Source organism: Maniola hyperantus, chromosome 23 (assembly GCF_902806685.2).
Source record: "Maniola hyperantus chromosome 23, iAphHyp1.2, whole genome shotgun sequence".
NCBI lineage: Eukaryota > Metazoa > Arthropoda > Insecta > Lepidoptera > Nymphalidae > Maniola > Maniola hyperantus.
Window position 1 is genome coordinate 8,341,153 of NC_048558.1, and position 21,053 is coordinate 8,362,205.

Here is a 21,053-nt window from a genome sequence, read left to right on the forward strand (position 1 = left end):
CCTACCAGTAATTTGAGATCCGCGGATGCGGATGTCTGAATTAATGCCAATGTTCCGTATTTGCGGATGTGGATGCGAATATCCGTAACACCCCTGTTGGGTACATTGTACACTTTTTGATTTGTCAGTTAGCGAACGAACTAGAAAAAGTAGCAAACAAGCGCGGGGCACGCGCTACTCTGGTCCCGCCCACTTTCTTTGCAGGTCGTTACTTGTTGTAAATATGAATCTGCATCCGCAAAAACTCCGCATTAATTGATGCGGATGCGGATGTCTGAATTAATGCGAATGTTCCGCATTTGCGGATGCGGATGCGAATATCTGAAACACTCCTACTCTAGAGTCTACAACACAATGGTAGCCTGAATTTTTGGTAATTCACATTACGCTAGGTTTAAGATAATAAGTAGGTATTTATACTATTACACAATATGACATTATATTGAGTCGTTTAACAAATAAATGTGGTTCGCTCCAAACGTAGGCTTCGCGTACAATACTTTATTGTTTAAAAAAAAAAGATTTACTTAAGTTAAAATTGTGACTGTTATAATATCATAAGCTTTGATAGAAAAAAAAAATTGCTCTTAGTCCATATACTTAATACAATTATAATAAAAATTTACACATAAGTAACATTTAATAATTAAGTAAGTATTTCAAATCAAATCAAATCAAATAAAATTATTTATTGCTTATTTGGGTTTACAATGGTTCTAAGCAATGATATTAGAAGAAAAATAGGTAGATAGGTTACTTATATCAAATTCGATGTTTATTAATGGCACGCTGCGTCAGCGCCGAAAGACTCAACACACATAAACGCATAGATAGTATTTTAACCTCACACAACAGAGAGTAAAGGACGGTGAACTGATAACCTCAGCTTCAGTTGCGCACGAAAAAGAGACGGTTATATTTTGCACTACCTCGTCCTGCACAGAAGAGTGGAAGAAGGACGGATATATGCCTAATAATGCGAGCGTAAAAGAGACGGGACGAGACGGTAAACTAGAAACTCCAAAGAAAAAAAAACAGTAAAGTCTTTTCGGCTAATGCCGATTTATGCCTACACTGTAGTTGTATAGTAAAATAAAAACCTTATACTGTGGTATTTAATATATTACGAACTAGCTTTTTCCCGCGGTTCCGCTCGTTTTTAGGGTTCCGTGCCCAAGGGGTGCCAACGGGACCCTATTACTAAGCCTCCGCTGTCTGTACGTCCATCTGTCAGCGGGCTGTATCTCGTAAGCCGTAATAGGTAGACAGTTGAAATTTTCACAGAATGTATTTCTATTGCCGCTATAATAAAAATAATAAAAATTAAATTAAATTAAATAAAGGGGGCTCCCATACATGGAAAAGAAGTCGAAATAAAATTACTAAATTTTACGCGGACGAAGCCGCGGGAAGGTAGGTAAAGGAATAAAATGTGAAATGAAAATATTTTTTATTTTTGAAAATATTTACTATTACACAATCTACATACCCATAGCCAAAATTCCCTCATTGTATGAAGAGACCCAGCAGTGGACCGTAAAAAGATGTTAGACCATAGTTAATTTATCCTTCCCTAAAACAGGAAATATGCACACTATTTGAATTGTCAATACTCAGAAGAGACCTATCTGTTTATTTTATATTCTTTGATCGGAAACTTTAAAATACGTACAACGATAACTTGATACGTACTTATGGCATGTGACATAAGGTACAAATTGCAATGAGTTGCATTTTACACGAACGTGCACGAGTTTGTTATTGTTAAATAAGTGAAAAATACGAATTATATAAAAGAAATAGTTTTACTTACGAATGAAATGTGATTCCTTGACTTTTGGAAACCTTGCTTGTGTAGTTTGTGCGGAATCTCATCACACACGACGGCATTTTCGGTTGTTTTGGGAGACGAAAACAAAATACACATTACTATCAACGACGTCATCGATAGCGCGACGCCAGCGGGCGACTGAGCTCAGGTTTGCTAATTAGCTTAGTTTTAACGTGCCACTTGCGGTCCGCGTATAACGTATCTACCTATTTTCTTCTAATATCATTGGTTCTAAGTCATAAATTGTGGTACAGCCAAATACCTTATATACTAAGGCATGCAATATAAGTATTAAATAATAGGGGAGTTTATTATTTTGAACAAACCTACCTAATAAAATTATATTGTCGTTCGAGTTCTGAAATACAGACTATTTTTTAATTTATTCCCCCATTAGATTTTAATTTGGTTAAATGTTCGATCAATGTTTAATAATTTTGTTTATTTTCGGATCACACGATGCCGTGGGTAAGTTTTAAATTAAACTTAAATTATTAATTAAACTTATTTAGGTAACTAGCTTATGCTCGCAACTTCATCCGCGTGGACACAAATTTCAGCCCCCTGTTTCACCCCTTCAGAGGTTGAATTTTCAATATCATTTCTTAGCGGATGCCTACATCTAATAGCTATCTGCATGCCAAATTTCAGCCCGATCCGTCCAGTACTTTGAGCTGTGCGTTGATAGATCAGTCAGTCAGACAGTCAGTCAGACAGTCACCTTTTCCTTTTATATATATTTAGATTTAGATATACCTACATATATACTTAACAGGAAAAATAAAACTAACGCTCTAACTATCATAGTTTTTTGATATTAACAATAAACCTCTACAAACAAAGTTAGTTTTGCGGTTCGTTAACAAAAGTTATTCTTACCGTTTTACTTCTTCTGTAGTACGTGTTAGCGACATTGCTTTGCCTACAGTTGAATTTAAAAAAAGAATTATGAGGAGAGGTAAAAAATGGCGGCAATAAGAGCGGGAGCTATTGATTTGAAGCAGGGAAAATTAGAATTTATAATTATGTCTTGAAGAAGTTAATAGTTTAGAACTAAGATTGAAGTTTATTAAGTATTGTCTAAATGGAATAAAGTCAGTTCCTATAAGTTGAGGATATTTTTATTAGTTCCGAAGTGAAGATTACTCATCGCCCACAATTTTGTGAGTACCTATTTTTATTCGTTTATTAAAGTACCTATGTACTTTGAGTGTTAAATTGAGTTTTGATTTTGTCTCGACTAAAATGCAGAACATAGATATTATAATAATTTATATTTTAAAATATTCAAATGGACTTTAGGAAAAGTCCGGAATCATAAACAATAGAGTAGTATTATATTAGGGTATAGAGTTATCACTCGCGGAAAATATTATACGAAACCATCAAGGAAATCAGCGCTCCTAGTAGTTGGTGTACGAACTAATTTTCTTAGATATACCCATAACTATGGTTCTGTTGTTCTGCTATATATAGCCCTTATCCTACACCTATTGTTGTTATAATTTTTCGAGGTTATTTTGATACAAGTTTATCTCTTTCATTGTTGTTGCTTAATATTTAACATAGTAACAATGAAAGAGGTAAAACTTGTGTCTAAGTTGAGTGTGAACTATTTAAAACAAAGTAATATCATCACAATATCTTTGTTTTATTAAACTTAATAAAGTATAACATAGCATTTTAAATTTTAAAAAAAAACCAGTAACGTAGTGTCTAGTGTTTACTGTCCAAATTCTGGACGAATCCGAATGAAAAATGTAGTAAAACACACCGACCAAAAAAAAGGGTAAAAAAAAAAACTGGGTGAAACATAAAATAAAGGTTTATTTATTTACTTTTTTTAGTTTACGGCCCTGGATAACAGTCCTTTAAGGCCTTTATTTATTAACTACACTTCATTGACCACAGATCGATAACTTTTTTTTACTGGTTTTACGGCTCTGGGTTCTAGCTCTTTTGAGCCTACCAATAACTTATAGGATAACAATATACTTAGTAGATAATCTATGGAATAACCTAACCCGGGAGAATCGGGAAGTGAGAGAAGTTGTATGATGTCAAACTAATTAATGTCGATTTATTATTTCATCAAAATGTAGAAATTTAATAATTTTAAAATGAATAGGGCATTAGGAGGCAATCAATCAGTTTATTGATTTATAAAATGTTTATAAGAATTTATATTACAGTCGAAATTATTAAAATAATACACTAGGTATATTTTGATTATTTTAAGAAAAAAAAATATATATGCGTATAACGAAACGTGTAACGATTCTAGAGAAAAAGTACCTATGCCGGCATTAAAAATAATCTTTGGTATTGCTACTACAAATATTATTAGCTGTTGATGTACAAACTACCTATATCAGTTCATATTTCCATAGTTTTGTTCGAAGTAAAAAGCACCGTGACATAAACGTCGTTAACACTTTTCCCGATGTTAAAACAGTTTAAAACACTCACTAACGCCTTGTGGTCCACGAACAACATATCAAATATACCTACACGTAAAATTCATTCTTTTTATCCATGATTTAAGCAAAATTTTTATTAAAAATGAAATGAAAACAAAATTAAGATCCACAGAGTAAACTAAAATGCTAGTTTGACGTTTCGCATTCTTTAATTTCTTTAGACATTGCAACCACAGACGAAAAATGTATGAATGTTAGGGACCGTACACATCGATAATTCGTTCAGAATCGGAAATTGATCGAGTTATTTAAATCAAATTATTTTAATATAGCATTGTGTACAACAGAATCGGCCCCATTGTTTACGAACCATCAATAGATATATAAAGTTATTTTATATTGCGTTCTCGTAATAATGTTTACGGACTTATAAGTTTTGCAAGTACATAAAATGAAAATATAATTCTTTACATCAGAGTTAATTCAATCAAACGTCCACATTCCCAATATAGTTAGTTCAGCAATAGCGCATCACTAGAGGTCAAGTCAAAATAAAGTCACGTGATCAGTATCGCCATATTTGTTATCTTTTTGGATCAATCATAAATTGGAATGCAGCTGTATAGGTGTAGTATGCATATTTCGATTCGTTCCTCGAAAAGGCAAAGGTCGTAGATCATGCAGCCTGGTGAATCGTAGATGACTTAAAATATTTTAATTGTGATATAATTTTTTGTAAAATTAAAAAAAAATTACTAAACAGCACATTAAAAAAAAAATCTGAAAAAATATATATTTGCGCAAAAAATTATGCGCGGGAATCGTAATAAAAAAATTAATCTTTTACTCTTGAAAGTTAAACGTTTTTAAAACACGACAATTAACAATAATAAATTATGTACCACCTTTTAATGGTGATTTTGTTGCTGCTTTGTTTTTATTTCTGTTTCAGCAAGAATCTGTAATGATGATCAAGATGTAAATGCGGTACAATTTAAAGATCATAGTTTGATAAAGAGATTGATGTCATACAAGAAACAAAATTTATAAGCTATTGAAATATGCAGAAGATATTACTTATAGCAAAATGTGCCATGTTATTGCCAGGACGTTGTGGATAATATGATGACGATCACGATAAGACAATGAGACTATTAGTTTGCGGCCATCAGGTTGGTGAGCGGGCCACCATGGCGTAAATGATATAGTTAATTAAGATGATGATTAAAATAATGATTAAAATGATGATTAAGATGATAAGAGAATGAGACTATTAAGTTTGCGACCATAGGCTAGTGAGCGGGCTGCCATGGCGTAAATGATATAGTTAGTTAAAGATGACAATTAATAATAAGTGAGTATATCTCTTAAGTTACACTGCATTTACACATTTAAAGAACTCAGATACTGCTTAATTGTTTTTATTTTGTTCCTTTCAGGCATCATTGACGTAACGATCGTGGATATTTTACTGATGTCATGACGTTGTGGATATGATGACGATCACCATAAGAGAATGAGACTATTAGTTTGCGGCCATCAGGATGGTGAGCGGGCCACCATGGCGTAAATGATATAGTTAATTAAGATGATGATTAAGATGATGATTAAAATAATGATTAAAATGATGATTAAGATGATAAGAGAATGAGACTATTAAGTTTGCGACCATAGGCTAGTGAGCGGGCTGCCATGGCGTAAATGATATAGTTAGTTAAAGATGACAAGTAATAATAAGTGAGTATATCTCTTAAGTTACACTGCATTTACACATTTAAAGAACTCAGATACTGCTTAATTGTTTTTATTTTGTTCCTTTCAGGCATCATTGACGTAACGATCGTGGATATTTTACTGATGTCATGACGTTGTGGATATGATGACGATCACCATAAGAGAATGAGACTATTAGTTTGCGGCCATCAGGATGGTGAGCGGGCCACCATGGCGTAAATGATATAGTTAATTAAGATGATGATTAAAATAATGATTAAAATGATGATTAAGATGATAAGAGAATGAGACTATTAAGTTTGCGACCATAGGCTAGTGAGCGGGCTGCCATGGCGTAAATGATATAGTTAGTTAAAGATGACAATTAATAATAAGTGAGTATATCTCTTAAGTTACACTGCATTTACACATGTAAAGAACTCAGATACTGCTTAATTGTTTTTATTTTGTTCCTTTCAGGCATCATTGACGTAACGATCGTGGATATTTTACTGATGTCATGACGTTGTGGATATGATGACGATCACCATAAGAGAATGAGACTATTAGTTTGCGGCCATCAGGATGGTGAGCGGGCCACCATGGCGTAAATGATATAGTTAATTAAGATGATGATTAAGATGATGATTAAAATAATGATTAAAATGATGATTAAGATGATAAGAGAATGAGACTATTAAGTTTGCGACCATAGGCTAGTGAGCGGGCTGCCATGACGTAAATGATATAGTTAGTTAAAGATGACAATTAATAATAAGTGAGTATATCTCTTAAGTTACACTGCAGATTTTACACATTTAAAGAACTCAGATACTGCTTAATTGTTTTTATTTTGTTCCTTTCAGGCATCATTGACGTAACGATCGTGGATATTTTACTGATGTCATGACGTTGTGGATATGATGACGATCACCATAAGAGAATGAGACTATTAGTTTGCGGCCATCAGGATGGTGAGCGGGCCACCATGGCGTAAATGATATAGTTAATTAAGATGATGATTAAAATAATGATTAAAATGATGATTAAGATGATAAGAGAATGAGACTATTAAGTTTGCGACCATAGGCTAGTGAGCGGGCTGCCATGGCGTAAATGATATAGTTAGTTAAAGATGACAATTAATAATAAGTGAGTATATCTCTTAAGTTACACTGCATTTACACATTTAAAGAACTCAGATACTGCTTAATTGTTTTTATTTTGTTCCTTTCAGGCATCATTGACGTAACGATCGTGGATATTTTACTGATGTCATGACGTTGTGGATATGATGACGATCACCATAAGAGAATGAGACTATTAGTTTGCGGCCATCAGGATGGTGAGCGGGCCACCATGGCGTAAATGATATAATTAATTAAGATGATGATTAAGATGATAAGAGAATGACCATAGGCTAGTGAGCGGGCTGTCATGGCGTAAATGATATAGTTAATTAAGGTGACAAGTAATAATAAGCATTATTGACGAACGATCATGGATGTTTTACTGATGTCATGACGTTGGGGATATGATGACGATCATAATAAGAGACTGAGACTATTAGTTTGCGGCCATTAGGCATCATTGACAATGATCATGAATATTAAACTGATGTCTATGTCTGTCTGATGTGTGAATGAGGACATTCTAAGAAAAGGATGGCCGAAACGAAATAATTGTTCGAATGTAACAATCATCCAAAGAAGTGGTTTGGTTTAAACAAAGATGGTGATTATGAGATTAAGATATAAGTATGAGTTTGATCAAATGAGAACCCCTGCCAAGAAAAGATGAAATTCTTCGAATGCAACAATCAACCAAAGAAGCGGTTTAGTTTAAGCAAAGGTGATGATTATGAGATTAAGATAAAACTATGAGTTTGATGGAATGAGAACCCTTGTCAAGAAAAGACGAAATTCTTCGAATGCAACAATCAACCAAAGAAATAGTTTGGTTGAAGTAAAGATGGTGATTATGAAATTAATATTAAACTATGAGTTTGATGAAATAAGAACCCCTGACAAGTTCGAATGTAACAATCATCCATAGAAGTGGTTTGGTTAAACAAAGATGGTGATTATGAGATTAAGATATAAGTATGAGTTTGATGAAATGAGAACCCCTGCCAAGAAAAGATGAAATTCTTCGAATGCAACAATCAACCAAAAAAGCGGTTTAGTTTAAGCAAAGGTGATGATTATGAGATTAAGATAAAACTATGAGTTTGATGGAATGAGAACCCTTGTCAAGAAAAGATGAAATACTTCGAATGCAACAATCAACCAAAGAAATAGTTTGGTTTAAGTAATTATGTTTAGGTGATTATGAAATTAATATAAAGTTTGATAAAATAAGAAACCCTGACAAGAAAAGATGAAATTTTTCGAATTCAACCAAAGAAGTGGTTTGATTAATGAAAAGTTAGTGATCATGAAATCAAGATAAAACTATGAGTTTGATAGAATGAGAATCTCTTTCAATTGAGCCTGAATGTCTGAGGACAGACATGAAGTCAGAATGGCCGATTGTTAGCGACATTGCTTTGCCTACAGTTGAATTTAAAAAAAGAATTATGAGGAGAGGTAAAAAATGGCGGCAATAAGAGCGGGAGCTATTGATTTGAAGCAGGGAAAATTTGAATTTATAATTATGTCTTGAAGAAGTTAATAGTTTAGAACTAAGATTGAAGTTTATTAAGTATTGTCTAAATGGAATAAAGTCAGTTCCTATAAGTTGAGGATATTTTTATTATACGGAACCTTCGGTGCGCGAGTCTTACTCGCACTTGGCCATCCCCACCAATGGGGATCTGTGAACTTTTCTTCCACAAATGCAAAGTGTCTAAGAATTGTGAATTTGTGTCTTAGATTTAGCTTGCATTGGTTTAATTATCTTTTATGAACTCTATAGTTGCGGGACAAGGACAGTATTACCAGGACACTACTACTACAACAACAACCAGCCTTCCAACATCAACATCGATGACAACATCCGCACGGCCGACAACAACGGAAAGAATAGTAGAAGAATACGGTAATATATATAACTGTCTTTATGTGTTTTGTTATTTATTACTAGATGACGCCCGCGACTTGGTCCGCGTGGATTTAGGTTTTTGAAATCCCGTGGGAACAATTTTCCGGGATAAAAGTAGCCTATGTCCTAACCCGGGATACACACTATCTCTGTACCAAATATCGTCAAAATTGGTTGAACGGTTGAGCCGTGAAAAGCTAGCAGACAAACAGACAGACAGACAGCCACACTTTCGCATTTATAATATTAGTATGGATGATCAACCCATAACCGGCTCACTACTGAGTTACTGAGCACGGGTCTCCTCTCAGTATGAAAAGGGTTTGGCCATAGTCCACCACGCTGGTGACAGACCCCAGATCAAAGGTGTGGCAGACTTTACAATCTTCACACACCTTTGAGAACATTATGGAGAATTCTGCGGCATACAGGTTTCCTCCCGATGTTTTCCTGATATTTAATTTCTTAAAACGCACATATTATAACTCCGAAAAGTAAGAGGTGCGTGCCCGGGTTTGAACCCACGACCTCTCGAATAGGAGGCGGATGTCTTAACCACCAGGCTATCACGGCTGTTGTGTTTGTTATAGTGGCCAACTTTATTCGGCAGTAGATCATGAGATCCCAGGTTCGAAACCCGGGCTGGGCCAAAAAATTTAAGAAATTTGTCAAATATTTGCAGTAACGGCACGAAGTGCGGGGAGCACGTAAATTCGTCGTCCTACGTTCTGATATCTCTCTGGTCGTGTACCTAGGATTACCGTTCCATCGGACTACGAGATACATAGACGCGATGATCATTTTGAATCGCACGACGACGCACGGAACAGTTATACGAAAATGGACGACCGCGCCCGAAGACGGGCGAGCGCGTCTTGATCGTCACACTTGTGACCACTGGGCGATTGCGGGATGAGCGAGCGTTAAAACAAAGATGATTGCGATCGTGACATTGTAGCTGTCATTCTCCCGCAATCGCGCAGCTGCTATAATATGTCAATGTTTGACGTTTATCCTGTTTTAGATTATGGGGACCTATTTTGTGGCTTCAACGAGGATAGCTTCTGCTCGTGGAAGAACGACCCAAGAGCGAACCACTCTTGGCTTCTAAATCCTTTCTATGATTATTATGCTTTGATGATGGAAGGTAAGGTTATTTCATGACACAGGTATTTCTGGGTCTCTGAGATTGAGATCTATAGAGCGCACTCTGACTTAGCTTAGACTCAAGACAGAGTTAAATCGAGACAGAGCTATATCTCTCACATAAATCTCGTTTTAACTCAATCTTAAGTCTGAGCAAAGTCAAAGTGCGCTCTATAGATCTCAGCCTGAGACTATCTTCATTTTTTAACCGACATCAAACCGACCGACCGACCGACCGACCGACCGACCGACCGACCGACCGGCAAACAGACAACAAAGTGATCCTATTAGGGTTCCGTTTTTCCTTTTGAGGCACAGAACCCTAAAAAGGGGGAGGTTCTCAACTCGTCAGAATCTTTGTTTTTTAATGTATGTTCCTCGGTTACTCGAAGACTTGAAATATATTTGAAAAATTATTTTTTGATTGAAAGGGCATATACTTCCGAAGTGGTCCCATATAAATTTGGTGAAGATCTGATCAACATCTTCGAAGATAGATAATGGAACTTCTTAACGGATAAAAGGAAATTGCTCGCGATAAGTGGAATAGCTCAGTAAACACTAGGCTTTTAGCCAGGCATAGATAGCATATTTTTAAACGACTTCAAAAAAAGGAGGAGGTTCTCAATTCGACTGTATGTTTTTTTTGGTATGTTTGTTACTTACGCGATTACTCCGTCAATTATGAACCGATTTTGATAATTCTTCTTTTGTTCTGTAGGACATACTTCAGAGGTGGTCCCATTTTAATTTGGTAAAGATCTGATGAATATTTTCGGAGATGGAGAACGGAACTCCTCAATTAATAAGAGTAAATTGCTCGCAATCAGTGTAATAGCTTTGTAAACAGTAGGGTTTTAACCAGCCAAGCCGTAGCATATTTTAACCGACTTGAAAAAGGAGGAGGTTCTCAATTCGAATGTATGTCTTTTTGTATGTTTGTTACTTACGCGATTACTCCGTCAATTATACTGGACTAACTAACATAACTATAAGGAAATATTGTTACTAACATACTAACTTTAGTAAATATATAGTTGTAAATTTTAATTATGGACTAGAACTGGTCTGAAATAAAAGATTATTTATTTATTTATTTATTTATAATTATGAACCGATTTTGATAATTATTCTTTTGTTATGTAGGACATACTTCAGAGGTGGTCCCATTTTACTTCGGTGAAGATCTGATGAATATCTTCAGAGATGGAGAACATATAACTCCTCAATAGATAAGAGGAAATTGCTCGTGATCAGTGTAACAGCTTAGTAAACAGTAGGTTTTTAACCAGGCATATCATATTTTAGTACGATGGGGCCACTAAAAATTGTGAAATAAAAAAATTCAAAAAAAAATAAAAACTGACTTCAATAACCACCAACACTAAAAAGTAATAAAATATTTAATTTATTACCCAATATATTATGTATACAAGAGTTATTGTAGTTCTATAGTAATATTTTTTGGAGTCGGTGTCAATGTGGAGTCGCAAAACACTATGAAGAGTAGATAGACGGTTCGTGTGGCTAATTGGCATCGGCTCCAAAAAATATTACTATAGAACTACAATAACTCTTGTATACATAATATACTGGGTAATAAATTAAATTATTTTTTACTTTTTAGTGGCGGTGGTTATTGAAGTCGGTTTTTTTTTGAAAATTTTAATACCATGTACCATCATTGTCACCATGACAATAAAAATTGTAAAATAATTTTTTTTACACAAAAAATATAAACCGCCTTTAATACCTTACCACAACCACTAAAAAGTATAAAATAATGTAATTTATCACTGAATATACTATGTATACAAGAGTAATTGTAGTTCTATAATATATTTTTGGAGCCGGTGCCAATTAGCCACTTTAAAATGAATTAGGTAGGTACTTATAAAATTCGTAATAATTATTTAATAAACTAAAATTTAAATTTTTCGATTGCTTATTGCTAATACTAAATATATTGTTTATACATTTTTAGATGTTTTCTCGCTTAGGTAAAATACCGTATTGTATGTATCTAAAGTAGGTATGTACCATATATTATTATCTAGGTACTTGAAATAAACCACTACCTACAGTGCGACAAGGCTCTCTTGGCACTTGAATGACATTGACAGGGGGGCACTGTTGGAGCACAAAGGCCTAGAATATTCACACAAGAACAAAGGGAACACTTGACGCGTTAGTTCCGTTTTTCGCCACGCGCCAAGATAGCCTTGTCGCATTGTATTTATTAACTTTCCAGACGAACCGGCGGGGGCCCGCGCCGATCCGTTTATTTACTTCGACGAGCCTTCTCCGCGTGGAAACAGTTCAGTTAGGTTGATTTCTCCACTTTACAGCCTGGTCTTAGAAAAAGATGGCTGTTTCTATACATCCTTTAAAATGCACACAAATTCATCCAGCAGGTGAGAACTTGAGAAGTCTTATTGAAAAACCATTTTAATAAACCACATTAATTGACAATTTCTAAAATATGAAAGCTGACAAACATAGATTAATATTAGAGCCATTCCATGTACTTACATAACATCACGATATAATATCCCGATAATAGATATCGAATCGTATAAAGGACGGGGCTAGCTATATTTAACAGTACCTAGGTGAATATAGTATATTTTTTATAATTTTTATGATAGTGTTTTTACCTAAACTTCAAGGAAATTACCAAATAATTTTTAAATACATATCAATAATTGCGTAACTGGCAGGAATCGAACCTGCATCTTCTGGGTTCTGCCGGTTACGCAATTTTTTATATGTATTTAAAAATATAGTAGGTACTTATTGTAGAATTATTATTGTAAGTTTTTTTATTAGTTTATAATGAGTATTGTAGAATTATTGTTAGCAGTTACCTATTGTGAGTAAAAATCTTTTAAAAATGGCATCATGACGTGTAAAGGGCCCATTTTTTCATTTTCATAGATCCGTCGGAATCCGGATATACCAAAAGCCGGATTATATAGCCCTGGAAGATTTAGTTGCGTACAGCGAGGAGGCGAAGAAGAAGTTTATTCTGTTTGAGGTTTGGGGAGATTGCGACGATTACTGGCATGACAAAGTGTCAATGCTGAAGCATTTTGATAGCAACTTTAAGGTATGTTAATTGTTAAGTACAATATTGTGATGGTACATTGAAATGAACATTACAATAATCAGGGACATTAGTTTAGTTAAGAATTTGTATAATAGGCAACCTTTTTAATGCGTTTTTATTAGTTCGTTTTCTGTTTGTTTGTCGTTCGAAACAAACTTTGCAATCGATTTTAAACCAACTTCCCGATGTTCTAGAGGTTTGAACTGTTCAACATAGGTTCAATCTGAATGACAAGGCAAAAATGGCGTTGATTGCTCAACGGAGCAACGGATCGGTGTGATTTTTGCATTAGTATTATAGACTTGAAGAGTGTCATAGGCAATGAACGACTGGAATGGAATATAATATAATATAATATAATATAATATAATATAATATAATATAATATAATATAATATAATATAATATAATATAATATAATATAATATAATATAATATAATATAATATAATATAATATAATATAATATAATATAATATAATATAATAGAAGATATTTTTATTCAAGCAAACTTTTACGTCAACTAGTTTAATTTACCACTGGTTCGGAATGCCGTACTAAGTAATACTAATACAGCATTTCTTTTATTCAGATCATTGTAGAGGGAAATTTCGGTGAAGATCCTATGTACATAGCCATAGGTCACGTCTCCGTACTGCAGAGTAGGAGTTGCATTGCTCTGATACCTCGATCGATTTCTAGCACTTCCACAACAACGTCTACGACAATGTCGCCAACAACAACGACGACAACAACAATGTCGACAACAACAACGCAAGTACCATTAGGAATAGGATTAAATGAATGGGGTAACTAGCTTAATACTTATTTTTGTGCATTGGGTGATTGTAAGACAAATAAAAACTGAAAGATCGCATCAGCGACATGTTAATTATTAAATAAAACAATATTATACTCTAAAACAATTAATAATTGTAGTAAAATTCAATTTTGACTGTCTATTATGTGCTAGTTTATTAGCTATGAAAAATTAATCTAAGCTAAGTAAGTACCTTCTAAGAAAATAATACTTAAACTTTAAATTTAATTTAAGCAAAATCAAAAGAGTTTGTATACAATAATTATTGTATAAACAATTCCATCATTCGATAACTTGCCAAAAAATTAACCTTTAGGACTAAAAATTATCGATCAGTATTTTTAACCGACTTCAAAAGGAGATGGTTCTCGATTCACCGGAATCTTTTTTATGTATGTTCCTTGATTGCTCCAAGACGCCTGGACCGATTTCGATTGATATTTTTAAAAATAAAAGGGTATACTTTCGAAGTGGTTCCGTATAAATTTGATGAAAATCTGATGAACGTCTTCGAAGATAGATCATGGAACTCCTCAACGGATACGTGTAAATTGCTCGCGATCAGTGTAATAGCTCAGTAAACAGTAGGTTTTTAACCAGGCATAGCATATTTTAATATATGGGGCAACTACAAATTGTGAAATATATTTTTTTACAAAAGAAATAAAAGTGACTTTATTGAAGCCACTTTTATTCCTAACCTAACCGTGTTTGTATACTAAAGATTAAAAAAGAATTTAATTTATTACCGGATAGGTATATTATGTATACAAGAATTAATATTATAGTTCTATAATCTGGGGGCACGGTAGTGCCCCCGCCAAGTCGAGCAAATAATATTTTTGGGGTCGGTGCCAACGAGGTGACATTGTGGAGTCTCAAAAAAATATGAAGTAGGTACTTATAGACGATCCGCGCAGCTAATAAGCTAATTAAGTGCAAACACGGTTAGGTAGGTATTGAAGTCGGTTTTATTACAATATTACATTTTTCAGATGTGCTCAGATGCAACTTCAACAACGTTGACTTTTGCGGATGGAAGAATGACCCAGCGGCGGACGACAGATGGTTCCTAAGTACTAATAGTAAAAATTTTGAAAAGTTTTCTTCGGGAGAAGGTACCTACTTATTTTCATATTTAACTATAAGTTTTTGCCTGCTGTTTTTAGGGTTCCGTACCTCAAAAGGAACAAAGGAACCCTTATAGGATCACTTCGTTGTCTGTCTGTCTGTCAAGAAACCTACAGGGTACTTCCCGTTGACCTAGAATCATGAAATTCGGCAGGTAGGTAGGTCTTATAGCAGACATTAGGGAAAAAATCTGAAAACCGTGAATTTATGGTCACATCTTTAAGATGCCCACGGGTTAACTCTCGGCATCGGAAACTGTTTCATATTGCACCAAGTAAGACAAAACATGCTGATAACACATTCATAAGACGAAGTTGCAACCAAGCTAATCATCTATTCGCGAAAAAAGATATTTTTCATCTCTCTCTCCATAGCTATAAATTAGCAATTAAGGATGTAATATCAAATTCTGCCTAGTTATAGTTTATACTTTAGTCGATTTTAGTTTGTTACCTACATAGTTAGTTATTTTATACTCTGTGCCTAATTTTTTTCATATGCGTACTATGCCCGTGTGTTGTGGACATAATTATTATTATAAGTATTAATCTCTCATTGGAGACTGCTTTGGTTTAAGTGTTTTTATATATTACTAGCTGACCCGGCGAACTTCGTTCCGCCTAACAGTCGATTCAAATTTTTTTTTTAAATATCAATTCACTGTCAGAAATTCTAAAATCCCCACGATTTAGGACTTCAGTACTTTGCAGCATCAGGATTGAGGAGTTAGGATCCGAAGTTCAATGATGTAGCCTATGCTTGGTACCTAAAATAATTTTGCATCATCCGCAGTTCCTGAAACATTATAGTTTAGGAGTGCTGTACCCTACATCATCAGGGTTGAGGAGTTGAGACTTGAAGTCTGAGAATAAAGTCGTTGCTTGGTACCTACAATATGAATTCACTATGAACACTTCCTGAATCTTGATAACTCAGGCGGACAGTAACCCTGCAGCATCAGGATTAAGGAGTTGGATCCAGAATTTTTTATGTGACCACCACGAAAACTTTTTATGTTGATTTAAAAAAAATTTGCAAATCGGTCCAGAAACCTCGAAAAAATCGATGTAGAAAAAAGAACCACCTCCTTTTTGACAGTCGGTTAAAAACCAATGACCTTGAAATATTTACGGAACAATTTTTAAAATATCCCCTTTCTAACAAAAAAAGAATGAACGAAATCGGACTACGCGTTAATGAATTACAACTTGGTATACATTTTAACTTTCATCCCCTCTCCTACGGGAACCATGCTGAATTTCGGGATAAAAAGTATCCTATATTCTTCCTCATAGTATGACCTCAAATCGTACCAAGTTTCATTGGAATCCATTCAGTAGTTTCAGCGTGATGCGCGGCCGTGATACAGACAGACAGACGGACAGACAGACAGACAGATAGACAGACAGACAAAAATGAAAAAAATTACAGTTTTGGGTTCAGTATCAATTATAGAGTGCCTTCGAAAAAAAATTTTCAAAATATCTTCAATGTACAGAATTTGACCTGTTACAGTTTTATTATAAGTATATATTATATATATATATCTTCAATGTACAGAATTTGACCTGTTACAGTTTTATTATAAGTATTGATGATTGATTGATGATTGATACTGTCTATATTTCTCATTGTAACTGTTTGTCTCTACAAAATAAATTAAATAAAACTAAAAATAAATTGAAATCACAAAAAAAAATTTAAATGTGTTTTGAACAAATAATTAGTACCTATTTTCAACTTTTAAAGTGAGTTTTCTATACCAAAAGGGATATCATATGAAAGGGCTTTATCTGTACATTCTAAAACAGATTTTTATTTATTTTTATACAATATAATAGCTTTTGATTTATCGTGCAAAATGTCGACAAAATTCGACTGTAGTACGGAACCCTCGGTGCACGAGTCTGACTCGCACTTGGCCAGATTTTTTTGTTTATTAATTTACACTTATTTTCAGGATCTGAGTGGTACCTGTACTTCAACAAGAAGTCGTCGTCAGGAAACGGCACAGTTCGTCTTATTTCTCCACTTTACAGTCGCGAACTAGAAGGCAGTTGTTTCCATTTCTCTTATAGAATTCATACAGCTTCACATAGCAGGTGAGAATTTTTTACACAATTTTTTTAATATAATATATGTACCTACTACCTATATACTGATAATAATGATAACACCAAAAAAATGCGAAAAAATCCAAAAAAATGCTACATTTTGTAAAAGTTCACGATATATCGCAAATAAAACATCTGACTGACGCTAGATGTCAAGGAACATTGCGTAAGTAGGCCATTTGGAGACAATGCCACGTCGTAGGTGGGGCATGCACGCTATACATTGCGGGGTTAAAAAAATACTAAATCACTAAAACTACAAAATGAGGCAATTGGTTATTGGTATTGGATTGTGTTTAGGTAGTATAACAATAACGCTTAGTTTTTGCTAGCGTTCTGGTCACACCCTGTATTTACTAATGCATTGTTTATAGAAATACCGGTATCCGAATATACATTAAACCGGAGTATCTGGCACTTGGAGATTTACTTGCGTACAGTGACGGGGCGAAAAAGGAATTCATTCTCTTTGATATCTGGGGAGATGATGTCTGGGGATATGAAAGCGAAGAGAGATACTGGAGCTGGAATGAGACAAAGTTGATGAATGTTGATTACAACTTTCAGGTACCCTACCTATCTTCAAAAATTTATTCCTATTATTTTACTAGCTTATGCTCGCGACTTCGTCCGCGTGGACTACACAAATTTCAAACCCCTATTTCACCCCCTTTGGAGTTGAATTTTCAAAAATCCTTTCTTAGCGGATGTCTACGTCATAATAGCTATCTGCATGCCAAATTTCAGCCCGATCCGTCAAGTAGTTTGAGCTGTGCGTTGATAGATCAGTCAGTCAGTCACCTTTTCTATTTATATATTCCTTTCCTTTTATATATTTAGACTAGCTAGTAAAACCTCATGAAAATCGTTCCTTTAAAAACCTTGTAGGAACTCTTTAATTTTCTAGCATAAAAATTAACCTAAGTATATCACTCTCCAAGTCTTTAACTATACCCTTTCAAAAAATCACGAGAATCCGTTGCTCCGTAGCAACAAACCAACAACCAAACAAACCAAGAAACCAACAAACAAACACATTTTCGCATTTATAATGTGGATAGTGGTATATGTTACTATGTATACTGTAGGTATAGACTGTAGTATATATAATGTATTTACTATAAATATTATATAATAGGAAAATCTTTTATTCAGATTATAATAGAAGGCATTTACGGTCAAGATAATGTATATATGGCACTAGATGATCTCACAATATCTAGATATCCTAAGTGCACTCCATCTGTGGCCCCTACAATTAGATCAACAACAACAACATCCCCACGGCCGACAACAGCAACGTTCCCACGACCGACAACAACAACGTCCCCACGACCGACAACAAGGAAATTAATTTCACCGCCAACGAAGGAACGACCACAAGGAGTTACAGGTAAGGAACAACGTATACAGATGACATTACGATGATTGGCCTTGTTTCCTTTTTCTACGATATTTAAAACTAGCTGATGCCCGCGACTTCATCCGCGTGGATTTACATTTTTCAAAATCCCGCGGGAACTCTTTGATTTTCCGGGATAAAAAGTACCTAGCCTCTGTGTTAATCCAGGGTACAATCTATCTCCATTTCAAATTTCATCCAAATCCGTTCACCGTTTTTGCGTGATTGAGTAACAAACATCCAAACATCCACACTTTCACATTTATAATATTATTAGGATTAGGATTAGGATGACTTGCTTACCTCATCAAGGGATAATTGGTTGAATGGCAGCATTTTAACAGGCGAACGTATTCTTATGGGAATTATGGCTATCCCATAATTCCCATCCCATAAGAAGTGGTTAGCCCGCTAAAATGCTGAGAGCAATAACGCAAGAAGTTCGCTTCACTATTATCACTACATATTATTTATTGTGCAAGTTATAATAATATAAATAGTTAATTTCGTTTCTTTGTGATATTATTATCCAATTCTAGTATTTGTTGTTCAAGTACAGGATATAACTGAAATTATACACAAGTTTCAGTTTCTAACATGTAGCCGTTTTTTCCGAATTCAATCTCCACATTAAAGCCCCCATTTCGTATGGGAGCCCCTGAAATAAAGCTTTTTATATTTTTTATGCTATTATTCGGCTGAAGGCCATCAATTTACATATTATGTTTTTTGAAGTAATTACATTCAGTGGAAGACGGACGGACGAACGGACAAGTGCAATTTCACTTAAGTAGACTCAGACTAGTTTACAAGCAATTCCTGTGCCAATGCGTTAGGGCGTTTTGTACTTTTTGGAATACTTGTTCACTTCGAATTTGATTGTTGGCATTTCTAAGTATCTGTGGATTTCATCATTCCGTGTAAACCATGGTGCTCCAGAAATAGCTCTTAGTACGATATTCTGAAACCGCATATCTATTCTCTAGGTAGGAATTATAGTGAAATTACATATATAAAAATAGTGAAATAATGGAAATAATAATTTATTGTATTAATTTACATACTACAACCATTTATTTACAGGATCGGATTCAGGAAATATCCTATCGATGTCTATAATTGCTATCCTGGGGACAGTCATGTTGTTACTTGTTTTCATCCTCGCGGCTTTGCTAGCGCGTCAGCGTGGCACATACAGATTAAATGCCCTGCGTGCTAACATTGTGGACACATCGTCTCATGATGTTAAGAACGGACCAAAACCACCTGATGTGCGATATTCAATCAAGGATGGAGATGAAGTTGTCATACATTGCGATGAATCTAATCAACAAAATGGTCACAATCGGGAGATAGATGAAAATGAAAAATGTAAATAGATGAATAGATTAATTAATGACTAATTATTTACTATTAGTTTCAGACACTTTTAGATCATGATTTTAGATCTTGCTGGTTCAAATAAGTCAATGATTAAATGTGCATTTTAGCCCTGAGTGACTTCTGAATAAACTTTTATACTTAAGACACAGCCTTTTACTTATTTATCTGTTTCCCTGAACTCTGAAGTACGACACGAGCAATTAGAAGGGCCGCTCACGCTCGCCACTCGCCACTTTGATCTTTTCTCGAAATACCGACAAGAAAGCGAGCAGTGAGTAGTGAAGAGGGGAAGTAAGAAAAGAAAGAAAGAAAGAAATGCATTTATTATTTATGTTGGTGTCACAGATAAAAATAAAGATGCAAGTGTAAAATTTTCATCCACTGACACCACCGCAAATGGGTGTGTATGGGGGGCAAAGATACGAGCTTCAATCACACTGCAACGGAGCAACGCATCCACGTGATTTTTTGCATGGATAATATAGCGGTTTTGTAGAGCATTGTCTCTGTCGTTGAGCCCGACAAAACGTCACTTACGTATGAGTGACAGAGAAAAAGCTTTACAAAACCGAAATCTCATTCTAAAGGTCGAAGTACATTAATTTCTGCCACGTACTGTACCTATATATTACGACATGGGACAGCGATGAACCTCCCAAAGTTATGACAAAGTTACCAAAAACAGCGGGATAACTTTGTGATAGCCCAAAAGTCCGAATCAAAATTGTAATCTAAGGCTATCTAACTTTTCTTTTACATTTTAAATTGTTCATTAACCTGTGGAAACACATAATTCCACAAAATATAATATTATTATTAATTTTTATTCAAGCTAAACTTTTTAAAATGGCATTCTTAAAACTGCCGCTAATAAACCAATGTTACCCGTCTCTAGCTAGTCATATGTGTCTGTATTATCTATGGTGCTTCTGCTTGACAAAAA

The 21,053-nt window shown here is 34.6% G+C and overlaps 1 protein-coding gene and 1 long non-coding RNA gene across 2 annotated transcripts; one reads left to right on the forward strand and one right to left on the reverse strand.

Annotated features, from left to right (window-relative positions):
* Nucleotides 1-1,433: 1,433 nt before the first annotated feature.
* LOC138403974 (uncharacterized) lies at nucleotides 1,434-2,053 on the reverse strand. The gene is made up of 2 exons (XR_011238088.1): nucleotides 1,814-2,053; nucleotides 1,434-1,573 (listed from the first exon to the last, which is right to left on the reverse strand). It is a non-coding gene; the product is annotated as an uncharacterized lncRNA (long non-coding RNA).
* A 116-nt stretch (nucleotides 2,054-2,169) lies between these two features.
* Nucleotides 2,170-20,245, forward strand: LOC138403973 (uncharacterized). The gene is made up of 11 exons (XM_069506360.1): nucleotides 2,170-2,299; nucleotides 8,881-9,003; nucleotides 10,031-10,153; nucleotides 12,404-12,479; nucleotides 13,090-13,261; nucleotides 13,853-14,069; nucleotides 15,076-15,198; nucleotides 17,172-17,313; nucleotides 17,700-17,892; nucleotides 18,481-18,718; nucleotides 19,811-20,245. Exons 1-11 carry the CDS (start codon nucleotides 2,245-2,247, stop codon nucleotides 20,104-20,106), a joined length of 1,758 nt encoding a protein of 585 aa, XP_069362461.1. The 5' UTR covers nucleotides 2,170-2,244; the 3' UTR covers nucleotides 20,107-20,245.
* The last annotated feature ends 808 nt before the right edge of the window (nucleotides 20,246-21,053 follow it).